The sequence below is a fragment of the Perca fluviatilis genome, chromosome 19, assembly GCF_010015445.1.
Source record: "Perca fluviatilis chromosome 19, GENO_Pfluv_1.0, whole genome shotgun sequence".
NCBI lineage: Eukaryota > Metazoa > Chordata > Actinopteri > Perciformes > Percidae > Perca > Perca fluviatilis.
Genome location: NC_053130.1, coordinates 34,273,594 through 34,290,078, shown reverse-complemented (window position 1 = coordinate 34,290,078; position 16,485 = coordinate 34,273,594). Strand labels below are relative to the sequence as shown.

General features: G+C 40.8%; 1 protein-coding gene across 1 annotated transcript in view; it reads left to right on the top strand.

The window, feature by feature from the left end:
- LOC120547505 (cGMP-dependent protein kinase 2) overlaps positions 1–16,485 on the top strand; it is a 36,970-nt gene extending 20,485 nt beyond the window's left edge. The window contains exons 9-20 of the mRNA XM_039782939.1: positions 1,623–1,717; positions 2,973–3,041; positions 4,731–4,829; positions 5,661–5,808; positions 8,123–8,259; positions 9,160–9,249; positions 11,869–12,010; positions 12,115–12,278; positions 12,929–13,051; positions 13,309–13,371; positions 14,001–14,067; positions 15,878–16,485. Of these exons, the coding sequence (XP_039638873.1) occupies positions 1,623–1,717; positions 2,973–3,041; positions 4,731–4,829; positions 5,661–5,808; positions 8,123–8,259; positions 9,160–9,249; positions 11,869–12,010; positions 12,115–12,278; positions 12,929–13,051; positions 13,309–13,371; positions 14,001–14,067; positions 15,878–15,973 (1,293 nt within the window). The 3' untranslated portion in view covers positions 15,974–16,485. The remainder of the gene's footprint in view (positions 1–1,622; positions 1,718–2,972; positions 3,042–4,730; positions 4,830–5,660; positions 5,809–8,122; positions 8,260–9,159; positions 9,250–11,868; positions 12,011–12,114; positions 12,279–12,928; positions 13,052–13,308; positions 13,372–14,000; positions 14,068–15,877) is intronic.

The window sequence follows — 16,485 nt, the reverse complement described above, 5'->3', positions numbered from 1 at the left end:
TTGAAAATTAGTCAGGGGAGTCTACTCTGTATTTTCTACTGCACAAGAGGCGTGATCAGCGGGGATAGTTCGAATGACTGTACGCAATTGGATAGTCCTTCAACCAATCACGATCCGGGTGACGTAGCAGCGACTGTAAACGAAAAGCTGCTTGGTCGCTTCTCTATCGTCATCGTGTTAAACCCACCAGTAGCACGCCAGGTGGATAAGCCAGTTTGTGATTGGTTCCCGCAGATTTGTAACGGAAGCAGGACAGATAAATGTACAGGTTTCTGGCCTGAGCTGCAGGGAGAAATCAAATCGCCGGAAGATCTGGCTGGGTTTACCCAGCCTAGCATGTAGGCGTAGTGGTTGCAAATTACTCAAAACCAAATACCTACAAATACACACACTTTTAAGGAAATTATCCAAAGCTTTTATACTGACTGAACATATTTCTCCAATTCTTAGACTTCCGGTTAAATTTAGAATTGATTTCAAGGCCATACTTATAGTCTATAAGTCATTCAATGGTCTGGGCCCAAAATATATTGCAGATATGTTTCTTGAGTACAAGCCGGGTATGTCTCTCAGATAAGCAGGGACTTTTTACAGAATTTTACAGAAAACTTCAATGAGGAAATAAGACTGGAAAAATAGTCCTTTATTCCATCGAAAGTCACAAAATGAAAAACCAGCACTGAAAGGTTTTGCCACAAACTCAAATGACTGGCTCCTCTCCTGTATAACTAACAGTTACACTGGTACTTATTCCATATACGGTATGTAGAGATAGTCTCTTCACTCAGAGAGAGAGCGAGAGGGGGAGAGGTACAGAGGGAGAGGGAGAGGGAGAGGGAGAGGGAGAGTGAGAGCGGCGGTACTCTCTAACGTTCTAACGCTGGTTTTTATACGGGCGTTTTTTTCTCTGCAAAAATAAATTAAGAGTCAACTTTGGAGAACGGGGGGGGATGTTCTATGCTAATTTCGAGCTGCTCTCTGCTGCTGCTCTGCACTTGTGTACTGATATCGCGAGACACTTTTTACCTCGACGAGAAATCTCGTCACACCTCTAGACCGTTGTCTTTTCCACAGCTTTTAATTAGTCTTGTGTTGTGGTACTTTTATTTATTTAAATTTTTTAACTTCTCTGCACCTTTATAAAATGTCTGTGCTTTCATTTATCGTATACTTCTGTTTGTTGTTGGTGTTTTGCCTGTAAAGCAATTGAGCTCTGTGTATGATAAGATGCTATATAAATAAACCTGCCTTGCCTTGACTGACTTACAGTACAGTTAGTCGAATAGTGAAAGAATTTGTTTCCAATGATAAAACAGACAATTCTAGAAGGGCACTGGGATAGTGCAGACCTCCGCCAAGGCATGCCCTATCTCACAATGTTAATGCAGTGAAAAATAATTTGTGTATCCGCCCCACTCCAAAATGTATTTTTTCCTTTTTTTGGCCAATGCTACACACTTCCACCAAGTTTCTTGAAGATCAGGCCAGTAGTTTTCCCATAATTCTGCTGACAGACAGACAAACCAACAGACAAACCAAAAACATAACCTCCTTGGCGGCGGTAATAACACTGATATACACACTAGTTGTTGTGCCTCATTCTATATGTTTTCTATCTGTAGGTCATAGTCACTCAAAGCACCGAGGGGTTGGCTGAACCACAGGAAATCAAGACATTGGGAGTTGGAGACTACTTTGGAGAAAAAGCTCTCATCAGGTACAAGTAAGAGCTTCACAGAAGGCTGAAGACACAGTGCAGATTCCCTCATTAGCAGTGCCACACGGAATCGGCGGATGCAGAATTTTTCAGAATTTTCTGCAGTCTCTAAATAAATTAAAAAAATCTTCACCCCAAGCAGAAAAACAGTCTGGCTCCGTGACTTTGTGCTGACTTCTTTTAAACTCTGGGGACAGAAAGGAGCCCTGTATTTTGAGAACGGAAAGTCCAGATTGGAGCACAAGCTTTAAGGAGGTCAGGCAGGTAGGAAGGGGCGTGCCCGTTAACAATTGTTTTTACAATCAGATGCACCTTCAAATATGATTTGACATGGATCAGGAGCCAATGAAGGGAAGCTATAACCGGTGTAATGTGGTCAATAATCCGGTCTGGATGACACAAAAGCTTGAATTAGGATCTTTGTATCAGCCATGGATTAAAAATACCTTATTTTAGCTATGTTGCATAGGTGAAAGAAGGTGATTTTAGTGATTTCTTTTTTGAGCTAATGAAAAGAAAGGGTTGACTCAAACGCAAGATTCTTGGCTGTCTGACTTTGGCGTATCACTGAGTTGTCTAAATTGACTCTACTTGATTAAACTGGTGTCTATGTCAAGCTGGGCCAATGGCCAACTTCTCAGTTTGATCTGAATTTTGGAGAAAGAAATTACTTGACATCCAGTCATTCACAGCAGACAAGCAGGCCTCTAATTTAATAATGTGGGAATGACCATCCGCCTCTATAGGCACATACAGCTGAGTATCATCAGCATAGCATTGGAAATTAATACCATGGCTGTGTATAATTTGGCCAAAAAGAGACATGTACAGAGGGAAGAGCAGAGGAGAAACAGTGGCAGTTCTAGACCATTTCAAATGGGAGGGGCCACATGCGATTTTTGGGGTACCAAATAAAAACCACAAGTGTTACATACCACCAACCCCTCCATAGGTTTGGTTCCACAAAAGACGAAACACATATACACATATACAGTAACAATAAACACAACAATACTTATACATTTTATTTATCACTGCACATAAACAATATCCTCTCTTTGGGGATAAAGACTGGGGGGAAAATTTATGAAAATATTTGCCACAGTTAGGGGGGCCAGAGGGGGATCAAGGCTAAATATTAAGGGGGCGCTGGCAACCCTTGCCCCCAGAACCACCACTGCCAAAAACAGAGAGTGAGGATGTACATATGTGTTTGTGTTATTTGTTTGACTGAATTGTACCTGTATGTTTACAGTGAGGATGTGCGCTCAGCCAACATCATCTGCAGTGAGAACGACACACACTGCCTGGTGGTGGACAGAGAGTGAGTAGCTGGATGTTGTATTTGTGGCATGTTTTATTATGTACACTTGGAACCATATACCAGACCTTTTAGATACTGTTTTTTTGTTGCTGCTGTTTACTCTTACTATAACTGGTATATAGTATTCCTAGGGATAGATTAAGAAGTGTGGATGCCCCTGATCCCAGCATCTTTGTAGAAAGTGACAGATCTAAAAATAAGTACACAAGATTATGAATCTGACTAGGCATTTGATGAGAAGAGATCAAGAGCTGAAGATGAAAAACCTTGATGTAGGGCTGGACAATATGGAGTCAATATCGATATTTCAATGATATTGTGGGGTTGACTTTTGGTGCTTTTACAAAATATTTACACAATAAGATTTTTATAAAAACTCATCAGTAATGTGAACATAATGACCATAATGAAGTGGGTAAAGCTGAATAAAAGAACAGCTAGAACAGTCTGGTAAATTTAGAAAATGACCTCACTTTAATGCAGCCTGTAAAACCAGTAAAAAGACCAGACTTATTATATTACAATATCCAAAATCTAAGACTAATCTAGTCTCATATTCAATTCAATTTTATTTATACTATCAAATCATAAAAATAGTTATCTCAAGACACTTTACAGATAGACCACACTCTATAATTTACAAAGACCCAACAATTCCCCCAAGAGCAAGCATTTAGTGCAACAGTGGTGAGGAAAAACTTTCTTTTAGGGAGAATCCTCAAGTGGTGAGAAAAAGGGGCGTAGCAGAGCGTTGAGCAGGACCACGGCAGCATCTGTAACCATGATTTAGGTGCCATCCCAATCCAAAGAAAACTGTGGGGCGAGAAAACATAAGGACTCCGTGGAATAAGCTCCCCAGAGATAAGTTAGTAACATGCATTACTGGGACATGAACGCACACAGATGGAAAGAGAGAGGACAGAGGAGCTTGGTGTGTCAAAAAAGTCCCCCGGCAGTCTAAAACTATAACAGCATAACTAAAAGCTGGTCCAAGGCAAACCTGAGCCAGCTGTATAAGGGTTGGTAGATGAATCTGATGACTAAGAAGAGAAGCAGATAATCATCTATATCTATATCACAATATAGATAACATATTGATATATTGCCCAGCCCTCCTTTGGCAACAAGCCTGGCAATAGCAATACTATGGTCAGTGACATCAAATGCTGCAGTAAAATCCAAGAGCACAGCCCCCAACTAGTTTCCTGTCATCCACATTGATCAGTCATGTGTACTAATGTAGTGCTAGTAGAGTGCCCTGGTCTATAAGCATGGTGTGCCTTTTTAAGTAGTTTAGTAATTTAGGAAAGTATCTTACTAAGCACAGGGACTATGCTAATAGTTTTACAGTTGGAGCCAGTGAAAGATGCATTTCCCTCTGGGGATAAAGGTTATTATTTAGCCTCTTTCCAAAACTGCGGACAGGTCCCCACTGAGTAATCTATTAAAGATATGACATATTGGTTTGGGAAACAGCTAGCTGTGATTATTTATACTAACAAAAATATAACTATATACTATTGTTAAATAGAGTTAGATGTCTGCATAGCAATGAAAAGTCAATACTGTGCTTAGAAATGGCAAGGCACACACACACACACACACACACACACACACACAGACAGACACACACACACACATTCAAATAAAAGTTGTTCATGCCTTTGCCCCCTGTCTCCTCCTCTGCAGCAATTTCAACCAAATGGTGGGAACTTATGAGGAACTTCAGTCTTACCTGAAGGAATACGTGGAAGAGCTTTCCAGGAGTGATGAGAGGAGAAATGCCCTGTAAGTGCACAATAACAGGATGACACAATAATCCAACGCATTCTTATAAACAGGTATGATATTGTACGAAAACTCATGCACAACAATTTGGATGATTTCCTATGAAATTACAGTGACCTCCAGCCAGTCACATGACGAAATCTAACTGAACAGTAACATCACAGTTTTTAGCATTCTTTACTGTTAAATTTAGCTGAGAAAAGGTGACGGTAAGATAGGTACAGAGCACCATAAGGGGACGGTCATGACAGTGGCCTTTACAGTTGAGTTTAGCCGACATAAGGTGACCATCATGTTGCGACAACAGTTAATAACTAGTTGAGATTAGGAAAAAAACGGTGGTTTGGGTCGACACACCAGCCCCCTTAAGTAGTACTCCCGGGACACACACACCTGTGTCCTGGTTGGAAATCTTGTTTTTTTCCCCTTAATTTCTTCTGGGATCAGACCCTGCTCCCTTGCTTGAAAGCCCAGTGTTTTAGGACCCATGCATCCACCACTCTGTTCTTATACAGCAACAGTCAACCTGGAGCATACAGTAATAAATACCTGGAATACATACGAATTACAGTGCATTACTTTTCGTAGCTATAGGTACGAATGGTTCATGAGAACAGCCTGAATAATCATGTGCAGCTGTACAAATGTTAATTAGGCCTTTGTGTAAGGTCATAATGGTGGTGACTTATTGCATGTCATATACTCATATTGCATTTCCAGTTTTACTTCTGATAAACTGATTTAAAGTTTTGTTTTCAAATGTATCAGTCTAGGCTGAAAAGCAATAAGGGCCCAAATGTAATCACATGTCCTGTGTTATTCCTCTCTCAGGCCCCACTCACCTCAGATTGATTCTGCAGAGGCCCAGGAGCTGAGGAGACTGAGGGAGAAGATTGCTCTCCTGCCTCTACACCAGCCTTTTCAGGAGCTCGAGATAATAGCTACACTAGGCATGGGAGGATTTGGACGAGTGGAGCTGGTGAGCTGCAGTAACACTATAATGCCCCGACTAGACTTCCTGTTATGGCGGCGTGGTGAGCAGACGTGGCTCATCGTGCTCTCTTGCTAATCCTGGATCAAATACTATTTAAATAAGCCCAACTGGAGTAAAAGTATCACAACTTAAGACAGTGGTTGTAATACATGTTAATATGCTGAGAAAAGTGACCAAGTATAATGCCCCAACTATCACCTGTCGTTAGTCAGCCCCCCTTTATATTGGAAATGATTGAGCTGTGTTGCGTTTACAGCTGATATTTTAGTTTTGCCAATCCCTGACCCTGTTATTGGTTAAAACTGACCCACTTAGTGATACAGTATGTGCATCATCTTTTTGAGTAAAAGTATTACCAATGTAGCAAAAAGATACTGAAAAATATATCCTCAAAAACAAAAGGGGTAGTGTATGTGACATCATCCTCACGTTGGATCGGTGGATATGATAGGGTGAGGGATAGCGTCGCATTGCCAGACCTATTTTCAAAGCGCTGGAGTAAGATCTGGCTACACCACACATGAATTCTGGGATAGTAGAAAAAAAAACGCTCTGGGTTGGTTGTTATTTCTTTAAACCAATAACAATTGTCTTGGGTGGTGCTAAGCTCCGGACGCAGCGACTGTGGCTCTGCAAAATAGCCTCGGGAAGGAACTTGTTTAGGCGAAACATTTTCATCATTTTCAATATTAAATGAAGTTAACTGTTCACACAATACAGTAACGTAAGCTATTTAAATTAGCTGGATACATGGTTAAACTTCCTCATACCAGTATATCGCCGTATGTGCTTAGTTTACAGAAATCCCCACCAGTTGGTCAACATTGGAAGGATGGCTATTTATCAATCCTTGCTAACAAACATACAGCAGCAATTCTTTCGTCCTTTCTCTATCTTGCATTGTAAGCTGCAGTTACCCCACTTGACTGCTGGTCCTCCATTGTCACAGGGGACACAACCAAAATCATGGCGTTTTTTTACGCCATGTCTATGTGTTTAACGTTACCGTTGCTAGCTCACTGCAGACGATAGGCCATGCTTGGAAAATAAAACTTTTTCCATAACGTGTGGGCAAAAGTTGCAAAAAAAACTTTATCAGGCTCATGGTATAGATGTGCAAAGTATCTTTCTTTTCATAACCAGTGGGCAAACGTGCTAGCACGTTCCTGTTAAATAGTAAATGCCGTGAGCATATTCTTTGTAAATCTTTACAACAAGGCCTGCCTTATTGCATTATCCAAATTGTCATCAAAACTTCGTAAATTTCAGCGTGTATCTTGCTAGATTGGAGGTTGTTGTTGTTTCCCGTAGAAAGGGATACATGCTACAGTAGTCTATATCGACAACATTTCATTTCCGGGATTGTTCTGGTGCTGCCGGAAATTTGATGGAATTTCTGTTGCACGACTAAAACTACTTTTGAACGTACACATGTTCCACCAAAACAAGTTCCTTCCTTGCAGAGGACCCGTTGCTCTGTCTGGTGCTTAGTGATTGGTTTAAAGAAATGTCAATAAACCAGAGACCTTCCTCCGCAGCGCTGTGGAACACAAGGACAAACATTCAAGTGACATCTAGCTTTTAAGCCATTCTAGAAATTCATGAGAGAAGCCTGAGATTTCCCCTAGCCTCGTCACTACAATCAGAGTATTGTTCTTCTAGTGGCCATTAGAGGGTATGCAGTTTCTAGATCAGCCTCCACATTTACTGTAGTAATGTTGGTTAATTAGGTTTGTTAGATTTTGTGTTATGTACTTGTCACGCAGTGGTGGGAGGTCCTTTGTTACCAGCAAAACAAGGCATTTCCACTGTTAAAAAAAAAAAACTTAGCCTCCACAGGATGGTTTCTTCAATAATTTATTGAAAATCCAACTGGTTCCTTCTGCACAGCAATACAAAAAAACATTACTAAAAAGACTAAAAAACACAACTCTCTTGCAGCAAGTCACAGCCCCGACTTCTCTTTCTTTGTCCTCCTGTTTGTCTCCCCCCACACCTGTTTCCCGTCCACACAATCACACAATCACAGCTGCTTCTCATAATCCCAGTCTAACAATTAGAAAAAACACAGCAAATCCACAACCTCATGCAAATAATAACTGTTAAAACATGCAACACATCTACCAAAATAACCAAATGAAAAATACACACACACTACTAAACCTCAAACTGGGTAGTTAACCAAAAGATGCTACATTGGGAACAAAATGAAAAAGCTGGCTAAAGTCACATTCTGACATACTTTTCCAGTGTCCCTCTGTGTGGTTTCCTCAACGAGCTCCTCTCTGCTGTTTCTCAGGTGAAGCTGAAAGACGAGGACACAACTTTTGCTCTGAAGTGCATCAAGAAGAAGCACATTGTGGACACCAGACAGCAGGAGCACATCTACTCTGAGAAAAACATCCTTCAGCAAACAAACTCTGCGTTTATCATCAGGTGTGGGCCACAAACATCATTATCCATCAGGTTTCTTTGTTTAATGAAGAGCAAGGTGTGATTTTTTTTTTTTTTAGATATTTAGTTGTTTTCCATAATCTGAGCTAGTGGAAGCATATGAAATGTTGAACAAAAGAGGCTAGAGAATGGGTAGGTTAGCCATCGGATCAATCTCCTTGTATTCCCTAAGAAGAAAATAAAATGGGGGCTGGTCACTGTCTTGGTTTCTCCGGAGTTGCTAAGAAACCTGCTGGGAGAATGCTGCTGACCCGGGTCCCACCGCTGCACCGCTGATTTATCTGGACTATGACTTTAAAGAACAAAGTCCTTGTGCAAGCAGTCATTCAAAGGGAAAAGTTCAGCCAAAATGTAGTGTTCACTCTCTCACTTCACTAATACTACACTCTTCCTACCAGTTAGTTTCTTCCTTATTAGTTCAGAGATTTTGTACGGGGTCTCAGTGTTAAATGAAATCTAAGAATGCCGATTCTTTTACGTGTTCATGTAAAGTTCAGAGAATTAGATCTTTTAGAGCCTGCATCAAAAGTCTTTCTCTGAAGAGCTGCTGCATCAGCAATTGTAATCTGCAATGCTTCCCTTTTGTTGGTGGCCTTTTATAAGGCATGTTGTTGGTATATGTTTATCATTATTACATTTTCAGATTGCATTACCAATACAAAAAAATCAATGCCATCACAAAACATGAATGCAGTTTCTACTGGACGTTCACCACCAATGTACAGCATATTGCCATGGACTATCCTTATTTATATTTTGAGGTCCTAATTTTAGTTCATTTTTTTATCTATGTTTTGTTACTAGGCTAGAAGGTGGATTATGAGGTGTTTTTAATGCAAAAGTTAACAAAGGGTCTCCTGGCTGTCTGTGCATGTATTTCAGGTTATTCCGAACATTTCGGGATGATAGATTTGTCTACATGCTGCTGGAGGTGTGTCTTGGTGGAGAGCTGTGGACTGTGCTGCGGGATATGTGAGTGTAGGTGCTTTTGCTACATTCATAACAACTACAAATGAAAACATCCATAAATTGATATTTAAAGAGTAACTTAAAGGAATAGTTCAGCCAAAAGCAATATTAAATTGTATTTAGTACTCACCTACCTGGGGCCTCATTTATAAAACTGTGCGTAGATTCTATTCTGAAAGATTTCGTGCGCAAAAAAGTCAGAATTTTCGTACGCAAAAACAATATTCTGATTTATAACACCTTGCGGCGCACACCGGTACGCACTCTTCTCGTTATAAATACGGACGTGCGTTACCTTATGCGGTCCTGCACGAGCCTCACGCTCCTCCCAAGGTCGTCCCATATTTGTCCTAATAAGGTCCATGTTAATCAATCAATGAATATTCCAGACTTGAAAGGAGCCCTTGATCACCAATCACGAAACGGGAAAATGGGGAAAAAACACGATTCAGTGATTGTGAGATTTATGTGCTCCTAACAGAGGTAGAACATCGAAACAAAATCCTGTTTGGAAACCGTAACCCTAGTGTTCATATTGTTGTTACGCAGCCTTAATACTTAACAGATTTAGCTCAATTACCAATGATATACATAATTTATTGTTCATATTTGCCATTTACCCCTGTGAGATCACATTTATGATCATATGATCATTTTCGTTTTTTGTGAGAAAGGAAATTCAGTTATTAAAAAGGTAAAAATAGAAACAAGATTTTGGATCATTATTGGTGCAAAACAGGTGAAAGTGCTTGAAATGTAACAATTTGGTAACTTGTATGATAACTGTTTGGGAATAGCAGGTGCAGAAAGACAACATTCCCACAAACAGACACCTACAATCAGACACGACCACATAAAGACGCACAGACACACAGGCACACACACACACACACACACACACACACACACACACACACACACACACACACACACACACACACACACACACACAGATACACATCAAACAAACAACGCATTTCCCGGGGCGAGGCAGGGGAGAGCAGCGGAGGAAAAGCGCATTTCCTCCGCTGCTCGGTGTGGGAGGAGCCCCTGCCTCTCCCCGTTGCTGCAGCCCCTCGCCGGGCGCCGCGACCGGCTCTGGGTCGGTTTAGCAAGAACAGGATTGTTGGGTTCAGGAAAAAAAAAACTGGGTTAGGTTCGGAAAACTGGCATACCATCGGAGTTCACTAAAACGCAGTCAATAAAACCTTGGGAGCATTACGCACGATCACACGTGTGGTCAAAAGTTTGCGGAAAACTGGGAACATTTTTACGCATGGAAATTCTTTATAAATCCCGACTATTGCGAGGAATGTTGCGACGAAAAATTTCACCCTGCTTCACGCAACTTTTTCTTGCGTAACAGGTTTTATAAATGAGGCCCCTGGGCTCTCTTTGGACCCAGAAAAAGTTTTCTATCACATGGCGTAATAAAAAGTCGAGCACCCGAAAAATGTAGGCCTATCACTGCAAACAATCTTAACAGAGGCCGAACGAAAAACAGCAAAAAGGTTATTAAAAAAACCTGATCATCGAGTGAAGCAACTTGTTGTGTACTTACTGTATGTGCTCTCTTTAGCAATAGTTTAGGGGAAATAGTTTTGTTTGGATTTGCATGAGCCCATGGATGGATAAAATACACTCAGTTAGTTTTTATGAAGCAAATAACCCAAAGAGAGACAGAGACCTTAGAACAACAACTAGCGATATGGAGGTTGACTGCTAGCCAAGTTCTACAAACTTTTTTTCTTCAAACTCTGAAATAAATGAATTTCAACACAACATGCAATATACTGCCAACAATATTGTTATGCGATAATACAATGTCTTGGAACCTATGTCAGTCCGCTTTCTGTCTGCTTCTTTGCCTCTGCTCCATTGTCTCTTTTTACCGGAAGGTGTGCACTCACATATACACACACACGTGTGTGCATGGAGCATCTTCTTCTTTTGTGTCTTTTGTTGTACACCACTACGTTTAGTACAATGAATGCTGCCTCTACCTGACCAAGTACAAAAAAAACTTTATTCCTTATTCGTCACATACACACAGTAAAATGTAGTGAAATTCTATTACTGCATTTAGCCCATCCTAAGTATTAGGAGCAGGGACCGCTATACACACAGCGTCCACTGAGCAACTTGGGGTTCAGGGACCCTTTGATATGTGGCCAGAGGAGCCAGGGATTGATCCACCAACCTAGTGGTTATGGGGCGACCATTCTACCTCAGAGCCACAAGACACCCACGAATAAACCCTAGAGATCAATGGGGTGACAGATGTCGCAGCCAGATCGCCCTCACATCAGTATAATTAAACATAGTAAAATATGAGCTTGAGTATTGATGAATGCAAATTTCGTACATTAGTTGGAATGTGACCCACCTCGCAATTACACACATGCTATAATCACATATAAACTCTATACAAAGTAACATTTTGTTGGGAAGACCTTGATTGCCATGTGCTTCTGCTCTACATTAAGTTGTTCCTGGGATGTCCCATTGGTTCAGGGGTTAAGAGACCGAATATTAACTGCCCTAGTTTTCCTGAAACTGGCCATTAGTCGGCTTTGTGTCATAGGGTTCTATTAATTTGTTGATCTTTTCATAACCTACTAGGAGTTATTTTGATGAGCCCACAACCAGGTTCTGTACTGGTTGTGTCTTAGAGGGCTTTGATTACCTCCACACTATGGGCATCGTCTACAGAGACCTGAAACCTGAAAACCTTCTACTGGATGCTAAGGGTTATGTCAAAATGGTAAGTCACTCTAAATACTTGTTAGGTTTATGTCTTTTTTTTCTTAAAGACTGCTATTCATCGTGTATCTGTATTGTTTTCCTAAGTCCTATGTATTTTCTCAGGCAGACTTTGGCTTTGCTAAAAACATCGGCCTTGGAAAGAAGACCTGGACATTCTGTGGCACTCCAGAGTATGTGGCCCCAGAAGTCATTATGAACAAAGGCCATGACTTTGGAGCTGATTGCTGGTCCTTGGGAATCCTCATATTTGAACTTCTCACTGGCAAGTAAGTCAGTTAGGGAGAATCTGCTACTCTTGAGATGTGTACTTCTTGAAACATGTTAAAGCATATACATTTGCTTTTCACAACTATGGATTTGATGACACCAAGGCACAGTTTAGTGTCATCGACATAGCAATTCAATCTGAGACCCAGAGAAAGCATGTAGATGATGATTATTCATCATCTACATGCTGTCAGGTTCGAATAGAATCCCTGACACTGTTTTCTGTCAGTGAGGCCTTTTGATGATTAATTAAGTCCAGTTGTGCTAATTGTAATGCAGCTTTCCATGTCATTTAGTATTGCATTGTGTCTTCAAAGGAATAGTTCAACATTTTGAGAAATACACTTGTTTGCTTTCTTTCAGACAATGAGATGAGAAGATACCAATCTGTGTGTTAAATGCAGAGCTGGAGTCAGGCTGGGTTAGCCTCGCTTAGCATAAAGGTTGGAAGCAGGTAGAAACAACCAGCGTGGCTCTGTCTGAAGTCTAAGAATATGCATGTGACATGAGACTTTGGTCTTCTAATCTTACTCTCAGAAAGAAAGCAAATAAACATGATTGCCAAAATGGTAAACTCATCCTTTGAACATTGTTGTGAAGTTTTACCTTTGCAATAAACCGGTAATCTGAAAAGCTGTTTTTCTTCCAGCCCACCCTTTGCTGGCTCAGACCCCATAAAGATTTACACCATGGTCCTCCATGGCATTGAGAAGGTGGATTTCCCTAAGAGAATAGGGAAGCGTCCAGACGACCTCATCCGGAGACTCTGCAAGTACGGTGAATCAAAGCAAAATTTAAAGACAATCAGTGAATCACTGCGTAGCCTAATTGGTGGTGTGGAGCAGACCAGGCAGTATAATTTAGCTTGTCGTATGTAGATGATGCTGTATTAAACCATATGTGTTAGACTAATTTAATCATGTTTATGTCAAGTTCCCTGGCTCTTTCTTTCTAAACAGAACATCAAAAGGGTTATTAATTCTGACATTAAACCAAAATAGGCTAAACGTCTATTTCTTTTCCTTACAGGCTAAATCCAGTGGAGAGGCTGGGAAACAAAAAGAATGGCATCATTGACATAAAGAAACACAAGTATGTTTACTTTCTAAAGGATATCAGTCTCCATTCTTGTCCGTTCATTATTATTTTGGATTAAGTTTATAAAAATAGATCTTTATTGTCATTGTATGCGATACAACAAAATTCTCTTGGAGCAATCCTCTCCAAATGGCAGCATAAAGTACAAAGAGATATATATATATATATATATATATATATATATATATATATATATATATATATATATATATATATATATATATATATATATATATATATATATACATACATAGATTGTTCAGGGTTTAATCTGCCATAGTGTACAGTTCACTTCAGTTCACTATATATAGATAGATAGATAGATAGATAGATAGATAGATAGATAGATAGATAGATAGATAGATAGATAGATAGATATAGATTGTTCAGGGTTTAATCTGCCATAGTGTACAGTACAGTTCACTTCACTTAAGATTTTCAATGTTCAGTGAATGACCCAAAAAGCTTAATCTAGTAGGCGCACCACGTGGTTTCTATTTGGATTAAGAAAGGTGTCCTTAAACTCTTCACCAAATAGTGATGTGGTGATCGGTTACATTGTCAGAACATAATAGGAGTTTTAGTCTCAAATGAAGTCCAACTTTAAAGTTTTTTTCTTATAGGTGGTTCCAGGGCTTTAACTGGGAGGGTTTGAGGCGTCACAAGCTGCTGTCTCCATTGAGGAGAGAGGTAAAACTATGACCTTTGTTTCCTAACAATGAACAATCAATCATCCACCCCAGCTCCACCCTCTCGTCAAAAATCAGCATGTCTGGTTTCAAAAAACCAAGACAGCAACGCCCAAATTGCCAAACTCAAGGCTTCAAAACGGCAGTCCACAAACCAATGGGTGACAACACTGCTGCTACGTCCACTATTTTTATAGTCTATGGCTGGAACACCCAGTTGTATTTGAGATGCACCTTTGTAGCTGATGGTCCTGAGGAATTCTTATGTAATCTTCCTCCTTCTTAACTTCCACTTCCACGCATGTTCCCATCCAACCCAGTCTCATGGCAGTGACTTTAATCTATTGATACGTGTTCACGGGGACGTTTTTGTCGTTTGTTTCGTGGTGGCCAGGACGAAAATGTAAACTAATGTATTTAAATGGAAGCATATGTCGTGGTCACAGCACGTCTATGGTAGTGAGTAGTATTAAAGTGCCCATATTATGAAAAAAATCACTTTTTTTCTGGGATTTGGGGTGTTCTTTTGTGTCTCTGGTGCTTCCACACACACAAACTTTGAAAAAAATCCATCCATGGTGTTTTGAGTGAGATACGGTTTCTGAATGTGTCCTGCCTTCAGTCTCCTAGTGAGCTGTTCAAAATCGGCTCGGTCACAGTCCAAAATGAGCTGGCTAACCACAACCGTTAGCTCGTTAGCATGCTAACCGTTAGCATTAGCATGCTAACGCTAATGCTAACGCTAGCATGCTACGTCGTTCTCAATAGCAAAGCACTGCTACAACACACACAAGTTCACCATAATCTACAAAAGAACTAATTACATGTGCGCCCTCATTTAGAAGTCTCCCAGCTAATCCTGCCTTGTAACTGACCAAAGTTGGAGAAACAGGCTTTCTTTTACTGTCTCTAGAGTTAGCTAGCTGACATGATCTACATCTGAACTACTGAGCATGTGTGAGTGCAATCAAAGATAGTACAGAAGAAGAAGATGAAAAGAGGTCTCACTCTGTAGCTAAAACAGAAACCAGGTGAAAAGAGGATCTACAGCAGTGAGAGAGAGCTGTGCAGTACAACAACAATATGGTTTTTTTTGAAAATTAAACCATGTAAACCTATTCTGGTACAACCTAAAAATACAGTTATGAACCTGAAAATGAGCATAATATGGGCGCTTTAAATGCCGAAAATAAATGTCACACAATTCCGGACTTTCACCCAGGAGGCCGGGGATCGCATCCCACGTGTGGCGTTTTGTTTCCCCGTTAACCGTCCCGTTATTGTCGCGTGTTCCCTGTGGCTGTCTCCCGGCGTGTGAGGCATCCTTTCCCCGTTGTTTTTTTCCTTACCGCGTCCCGCGTGTGGCGTTTTGTTTCCCCGTTAACCGTCCTGTTATTTTCGCGTGTTCCCTGCGGCCGTCTCCCGGCGTGTGAGGCGTCCTTTCCCCGCGGCCGTGTCCCGGCATGTGAGGCGTCCTCCCACGCGGCCGTCTCCCAGCGTGTAAGGCATCCTTTCCCCGTGGCCGTGTCCTGGCGTGTAAGGCATCCTTTCCCCGTGGTTGTTGGTTGTGTTGTCCCACCACCATGCTTGTCAGATGATAGTCCTCGCTTTTCCTCCTCCAAACATACATCTTGTTATTGTGGCCAAATGAATAAAAGAAACCAAACTGTCCCTGACAAATGTTCACTTTTAAAGACATGGGTTTTATAAGAAGCTGTGCAATGGAAATGCAGCTCTGTCAATGAGAAAGATGTGTGATCCCATGCTGATAAAATGCAATGGCTTCATGATGATTTTCCTTGTTTCTGCAGCTGAAGGGGCCGATGGATCACAGTTACTTTGACATGTTTCCTCCTGACACAGAGGAGCCTCCTGATGAGCTGTCTGGCTGGGATAAAGACTTCTGAGGACTCTGATCGTACAGAATCTAAGCACCAGCAGTGGATCTGTCACATTCAGCTGCAGTGTGTTAGCAAGCTAAGTCCTAAAGCTTATTTTTGGCTTTTTACGCACGGTGGCTTACTTTAAATGGAGCACAACATCATGGTAACTGAGACTGAATAGGTAACCTCCTGTGAGGAAAGTAATGTTCATCCTTTTTTGCGTAACCTTTACTACTGTAAAAACTACAGGTCAGCATTAATCAAATCTAAATGAATGAGACAGTTATATACTGTCAAGAACTTGTGTTTTCACAGTATTTTTCAAACTAATGTATTTCAGATACAGTATATGCCATGAAAAGGCTATGGTGGGTCAAAATATGTCATTTTTATGAACTGTTTGGTATGTGAAGTTACCCATCTGGTTTACACGCCAACAGAGAATCTAAGCCACTGTTGGGGCCGTCAAAAGCCAGTCAATAGCTCAAAATGAGTCAAGCTCATTAAACTCCATCATATTTTTTTCATTTTGGTCA